The sequence below is a fragment of the Tupaia chinensis genome, unplaced genomic scaffold, assembly GCF_000334495.1.
Source record: "Tupaia chinensis unplaced genomic scaffold, TupChi_1.0 Scaffold000302_1, whole genome shotgun sequence".
In the NCBI taxonomy this organism is placed as follows: Eukaryota; Metazoa; Chordata; class Mammalia; order Scandentia; family Tupaiidae; genus Tupaia; species Tupaia belangeri.
This window is the reverse complement of record NW_006159792.1, coordinates 812936-820049: the sequence shown is the minus strand read 5'-3', so window position 1 is coordinate 820049 and position 7114 is coordinate 812936. Positions and strand designations below refer to the sequence as shown.

Here is a 7114-nt window from a genome sequence, read left to right as displayed (position 1 = left end):
TTGCCATTTGAGCTGATGGCTATGGGGGATGCCCTGGGCCAAGCGTCAGAAAACCCAGTGCTGAGCCGCAGCTGCCCCCAGCACTGGTCCATGACTAGCAGCCCAGCTGCCAGGGACTTGGCCCTCTGCACACCCTTAACAGGGTCTTGATCATAGACTGAAAGCCATACAGACAGGGCACCTTCTGTGCCGCCCGAGCCAGCACCAGCCACTCTAGACGAGACCCTTCCCGGAGCAGCTGGTGCCGTGAAGGTCTGCACGGCACTCCCTGGCATGGCAACACTGGAGAAGGAATAGCTCGGCCCATGAGAATGTCTGGCTGGGGGCCCGTGTTCGCTCCCAGCAGGCCCCAGAGCGCAGGCACGCTCAGTGCACCCATGCCTCTGCGGCCCTTTCCTGTGCTTCCTGGGTGGACAGGAAGAAAAGGCTTACATTACAATAGAGGGATTGAGGTGAGAGGCAGCTTACAGAAGAGGCCTGTGACAGAGCACAAAGTGCTGGGACAGATTTCTGAGGGCATCCAGGAATTCAAAAGGAGTTCTTCAGAAACAGAACACGTCTGCTGGAAGGATCTAAGCACAGCGCTTTCTGGAGGCAGGTAGGTGGCACAAGTGACCTGGCGGGGCCTATTTCGGACTCTGCAAGGTCGTAGTTACACAGATTAAAGGGCAGTTCTGACACGGGACTTCATGCTGCACGTCCCAAAAATATTATATTTAATACTTGTTTAACTAGAGAGAGGGAGAGAGAGGAGTAGGGTAATGAGTGAGAAAAACTTCTCAAGGTACAGCTTAAAAGAAAACACTTAGGAGATATCCCAGTACTTTGGCCTCTTGGGCTCTGCTATCTTTTCAATTCCCTACCTTCATGTTCTGTGGCTTATCTGTGAATTTGGTTAACACATTCCCCAGTCGCTCAATTGGAGAAGATAGGGCAGATGTTAATAGAGAACCCTCCATCTCCTCCCAGAGAGTCTGATTTCAGGATTCATTGACTTGCTAAACCCAATCTTTCCCCTGCATTCGGTGTCCTCCATAGCTTATCAACGCAGAAGATAATCTACCAGGGCAGCCAGAGTGCCCACGATAGGCAGGTGGGAGGGGGGCAGGCTGTAGTCCCAGGGACCAGCCGAGAGGAAGCTCCCAGGCACTGGTGGCTGATAAAGGACTTGCCATTGGGACCAGCCAGCCTGGCTAGCAAGGGAACTCTAAGCGTAGCCTGCTTGACTGAGTGGCCTGCAGGGTCAGGCGATGGTCACTGTCTACTCACCTCGGCCCGTGCTGTAATGCTGGAGCTTATCGCTGTACACAGCCTCCTTGCTGTAAGCCCGTTTCCTGCAGACACAGAGAAATGGCGTTCTTTCAGCTAGGTGCATGCCCACCAGCCCTGCTGAAGGAACCTCCACCCAGGCCTCATGTCCAGATGGGGACTCACCCAGGGCATCACCCAGGACTAGGGACTGCACAACCTTCACTTCGAGTTTTTACTCCTGCCGTAGCCAGCATTCTGGCTGACCACACTCACTCCTGTGGGTGGACAGGTCTGCTTTCAAGTCATGGGCTTAGAGAGGCCCAGCAGGGATGTGGGTCCCCAGTCAGAGGCAGTGGTGGTTAGGACTCTCAGCGCTGGGACTGAACCACGGAACTGCTTCAGAGGGGGCTGACTACAGAGCTTCGGATGGTAGATCTGAGCTAACCACTGAAGACAGTAGCAACAGAATCAAAATTCACAAGGCCTTCAGGGCCAGCCTTCCTGCAAAACTCCAAATTCGTCTTTTCCTGCTGCCTCCTCTCCAGCCCACCTGCCTCGCCTACGGCTGAGGGCCTGAGCACTCTAACCAGGGGTTGTGCTCGGGTTGCGATGCTCCACTGGGTCAAATGCAATTTTGTAACTGTCACTCTGAAAAGCCATCGCATGTAAGAGAGGCTAAAAGTCTTGACTGAAATGAGGTGTGAGGCTAGATGCTGTTTACTCATAGCCTTGCCCAGCTCTCCGAGCAGATTTTATCCCGGGCTCAGAGAAGAACAGATCATCTGGAGAATTCTGGGCTGCCTGCCTGTGGGTTGAGACGGTGTGACGATCATGTTTGGTCTGCACGGCCTAGGAAGGGGCACTAGGAGAGGAGCCTTCCGGGTGTGAGAACAGGGAGCTGTGGAGGCCTACCTGCTGCAGACGATGGAGATGGCCACCAGGGACACCACGAACACCACCCCGGCTGCGGCTGAGCCTGCAATTAGCGGCAGCTGCTCCCTCAGCTCAGACTTGTAATCATCTAGGCAAAAAAGAGGCATTAGCGTCCCCCACGTGCCCTCTGCGTTCAGCTGCGGCTCAGAATGTGATACGGAAGATCGCGATAGTCTACGTAGACTACAGTTTCTATACACGAAAGCTATAAGATGACTGAAACAAGGACTAATCTTTACACTACACATAAATGAAACAACCAACAACAAAGAGCAACAACACAATAAAAATGGAGCAGCAGTGACAGAGAATCTGGCAACTGTCGATAAAAGATGGTGACATTTGTCTCCAAAGAAATGACTCCCAATCTATATTCTGTCATTCGTAAGGTTTTTCAAAGGACTGCCAACCATGCTAAGGCCAAGTCCAGTGGAGGGGAAATGCAAACCACTGCCGAAATATCTCCTAAAACATGCAGTTGTTGAAATGCAGCATGGTAAACAGGTTCGCTGAGCAGATATTTAGAATATCCACAGTTAGCAACCACTGGTTCAGGAGCTGTGGAGGATGAAGAAATGCCCGAGAAATGGCTCAGCTCTCTACACTCCCACTCAAGAAAAGCAGAACCAAATATTAAACCATGCTGTATTACTCAGCAAAGTGGGGAGCCCACGGGTCACAGAGTCAGACGCAGCTCATCCAAGTCTTGGCGTTACCATGTGTAAGTTGTGTGGTCTTGGGAAAATTATTTAGCCTCTCTGACCCTCAGACTCCCTGCTTATTGAAAAAAAAAAAAAATCAAATCATATGAAACACATTTCACGCTTGTCTGACTTGCCAGGTGTGCTCCAAATACTAATTCTCTTTCCTCCTAAAACATGCAGTTGTTGAAATGCAGCATGGTAAACAGGTTCGCTGAGCAGATATTTAGAATATCCACAGTTAGCAACCACTGGTTCAGGAGCTGTGGAGGATGAAGAAATGCCCGAGAAATGGCTCAGCTCTCTACACTCCCACTCAAGAAAAGCAGAACCAAATATTAAACCATGCTGTATTACTCAGCAAAGTGGGGAGCCCACGGGTCACAGAGTCAGACGCAGCTCATCCAAGTCTTGGCGTTACCATGTGTAAGTTGTGTGGTCTTGGGAAAATTATTTAGCCTCTCTGACCCTCAGACTCCCTGCTTATTAAAAAAAAAAAAAATCAAATCATATGAAACACATTTCACGCTTGTCTGACTTGCCAGGTGTGCTCCAAATACTAATTCTCTTTCCGTTAATCCCTATAAACCAATGAACCAGCTAGGTGCTGTCATTGTCATGAACATTCCTTCCTTGGTGTTCAGAGCCTGTTAACCAGGACCTAGGCACGAGGAGATCAAGCTATTTGTGTTCTACTACAATTACAGTTGTCAGATGTAGCAAACATAAATACACGACTAACAGTTACATTTGAATTTCAGATAAATAAAAAATATTGTTTTAGTATAAAGTGTGCTCCAAATATTGCAGGGAGATACATTAAAATACTACGTGTTGTCTGAAATTCAAATGTAACTGGTCATCCTATATTTAGTCTGGCAGCCCAACTGATGCTACTTCTTATGTTGAGATTCCCCAGGGCCTGTATCAGAATTGTCTGTATTCCATTGGTAAATGGCTAGTCCTAGGGCCCTCCTCAGAGTTGCTGTATCAGAGCCCGTGGATGAAGAACATTCTGGGTAAGCCGCATGCTCCCTGTGTTTGAGAACCACCTTCTCAAAGGTGGATAGAAAAACAGACTTCTAAAGACAAGATATTGGTTCTTGAAACCATTCAGTCTATGGAAATCAATGTTAAAGATTGGAAGTAGTCTTAGTTGTCCTCAGCTAAGAATTTTTTTGTAACGTGTATTTTAAAAATTTTAGTTTGGAAAAAAAAATGCAAGGAACCACAGTGAGGAGTTCTTAACAATGTCTTTATAAATGATAAACTTCAAAAAAACAATGTGAAACCTACATGGTTTTAAAAACATGTGGTCCAGAATCCTAACCTGTTTGCTGGTTCTAAGTTTTAAGCAAAGCTCTCTTAGCATTTTGAAAATTTTGATTTATTAAAGCTAAAACTGCCTTTCTTTAAAATTAAAAAATATAATAAAAAATACCTTTTTAATGACTGCAGTAAGCTATATAGCATCAGCTAGGTGCTACTTTATAGTATATTCATTCTACTCAGAGCTTCACATCTAAAGTCAGACATGTGTTCACAGATATGTATGTATCAGCTGAACTCGCTATTGAAAGTAGTTAGATTAATTAAGATATTTTGTGAATTGTTAAAATGTGGGGCAGGGAAAGAATGGAAAACAACTGCAGATACCAGAGAGAGTGTGGGAGGAGGGTAGAAAGTGGCAGAGGGTAAGAAATAGGAGGAAAAATACACATGCACACACACACACACACACATACATGAAACAAGAAATGGAAAATTATTTGTTGATCATAACATGTATGAGTAAGCCACTGTGCAATGTATTCTGGATGGAAAATCACATTTTGTATGCTGTGATGATGCTCAGGGAATGAATGTAAGATAAATTAATTTGAAAAAAAAAAAAAAAAAAAAAGAAAACTCGTGGTCTACTAAAGCCAAGGCCAGCCACTGCTAAGGGCAATGCAGAACTACAGTGGCCCTGCCCCATGTGGAGAGCACCAGTGTGAAGTGTGGCCTTTGACCCTGGGTGTGATCCCTCTGGCCCTGCCCTCCCCATTGACCCGGTTTCTATCATCGATCAACCTCAGCCTCACGTGTGCACTGCAGACCTGCTGACCTACGAGCCTGCAGCCTCAGTGAACATAATTGCCACCGAAGTGTGAGTCTTACTCGTTAAGATAAATACTCCCAAATTTGGCTACTTACCAGAACTCTCTCTATCTTGCCTCTCTTGGGTTTGCAAAACGTAACTGCCAAATGTAAAAGAAATAGCCTTCTTGGGAGAAATCTGTTACTTCTTGATTTGTCTAACAGAATTGCCAAGAGACCGGTGTTCAGAGCATTTTGAGTTTTGGGCCTTTAATCCTGTGTACCTCCTGATGCCAAAGTGCCTATAAATCCACCTGGTAAGCGAGGTGCATGGGGGGGACAGAGTCGGAAAGGAGGACAGCTCGTTCTCTTCCTACCAGGAGCATTATTCATCTGATGGGACTGGCTCACCTTTCTACCATCCTTAAAATGTAAGAAAATTCACCTAAAATCAACTCCAGTCCCCTGGGGGTCCGAGAGCACCCAGGTCTGGATCACTGAGAAGTGGGCCCCGGATGCAGGCGGTCACTGCTCAGCTCCAGGGCAGGATTCTTCCTCTAAGATGCCCACTGGCATTGGCTTCTCCTTCCATTTTCCACACGGAGATGAACATTCAGATTTGTGTAAGAATTCATCCGCCTTCTAAATTTTTATTTTAGTTTAATATTTAGAAAATCATGTTTCCAGTGACCTTTCAGTGAGTAGACTTTGAGTTTTGATTTTAGGATTTACTACTCACACTTAATTGTTGTGCATCTCCATGACACACAGTGTGGTTTTTCCAAGTCTGCGTGCAGTGTGTGACAATCAAATCGAGCCTATTACCATATACATCTTTTTTTTTTTTTTAGAGAGGTTTTTGCTATAGGGCGAGTGCGCTCGCCAGACAGACAGAGAGAGACAGAGAACCAGAAAGCGAGAAATCACCCCCCAGGGGGGATGGCCACACCGCAATCCCTTCTCTTCCATTCTCCTTTGTGGGATCTTGGGTTTGGGCACACATGCACACATGCCCGGTGTGAGTTTAAGCCACCGGGTCCGAGACTCGACCACAGTCGACTACATGGGAGTCCAGAGACATAGCCATTATGCTAACTGCTGGTCCCCATATACATCATTTTTAATACAGAAAAGTTTTAATAATGACATTTCAGTGCCTATTAAGTATTTCTTCCCTGATCCTCTCCCACCAGCCCTCTACTATACACCCCTTCCCATACTGTTTAATTAATTTAAAAATTACTAAAAAATATTCTGAGACTCAACCGGAAACCTCAAGCCCTAGCAAAGCTCAGTCTAAGAGTGTCAGCCTAAAATAAAATGCTATGTTAGGGTGGACTCTTTTCTGTATAACTCATAAAAGAAAAATGAAAAGCTTTCAATGTTGGAGTTCAGGAATAGACTGATAGTTGGAAAATGGCCAGGAAACAGTTCATAAATGAATAAATAAATATAGATAGGCGGATACATAAATGAATACAAAAGCTATGTTAAATGGCTTGGCTAAGGGACAGAGCGGAGGCAATCAGACAGATATATTCACGTACGATGCTCAGGCTACAGGGAAATCAGATCTGAGGACTGCAGCAGGGGTGTCTCAGAGGACTGGGAGAGAGAGTTATAACAGGGAGTTAATAAAGCCCAGAATCGGAAGTGTGTTTTTTTGGTGACAGACTTTATGGTATTGGAGACAGTTTAGCTGTCCTCTCTGGAGACACCTATGTAAGACCTCATGGGGTCACTTCAAACATTCTGGGATCCCAGGGGTATAAGACTCCAAATTTGGCCTCTCTGTTTCCTTCCTGAGGACCCTTGGTCATGCGATGAGGCTGTGAGCTCAGCTTCCAGACCTCCAGTGCCCTGTGCAGCAGGAGAAAGGGTAAAACAGCCCCAGCATCTGTCCCCTGCCAGGCCAGAGGGCACACTGACCCTGAGAGACGCGTGGGTCTCCAGCCGTGTAAATGCGGGGCCATATGTGGTGAGAACCTTCAAAGGCAAATCCAGTTGGAGGCTGGAGAGTTTGATTGTGCTTTCCTACGTATTGCCAATTTACCTGTCAGGGATGATGAATCTGACAGGGGTGCCCAAAGATTCAGCTAAAGATCCTGACTTGGTTCTTGCATTTCGCCCTTGTGGATGGAATTTTTTTG

The 7114-nt window shown here is 46.3% G+C and overlaps 1 protein-coding gene across 1 annotated transcript in view; it reads right to left on the bottom strand.

Annotated features, from left to right (window-relative positions):
* Positions 1 to 7114, bottom strand: part of EPHB1 (EPH receptor B1) — a 375105-nt gene that overhangs the window by 97938 nt on the left and 270053 nt on the right. Inside the window, exons 10-11 of the mRNA XM_006150856.2 lie at positions 2164 to 2272; positions 1270 to 1334 (exon numbers count right to left, since the gene is read on the bottom strand). Coding sequence (XP_006150918.1) covers positions 1270 to 1334; positions 2164 to 2272 — 174 coding nt within the window. The remainder of the gene's footprint in view (positions 1 to 1269; positions 1335 to 2163; positions 2273 to 7114) is intronic.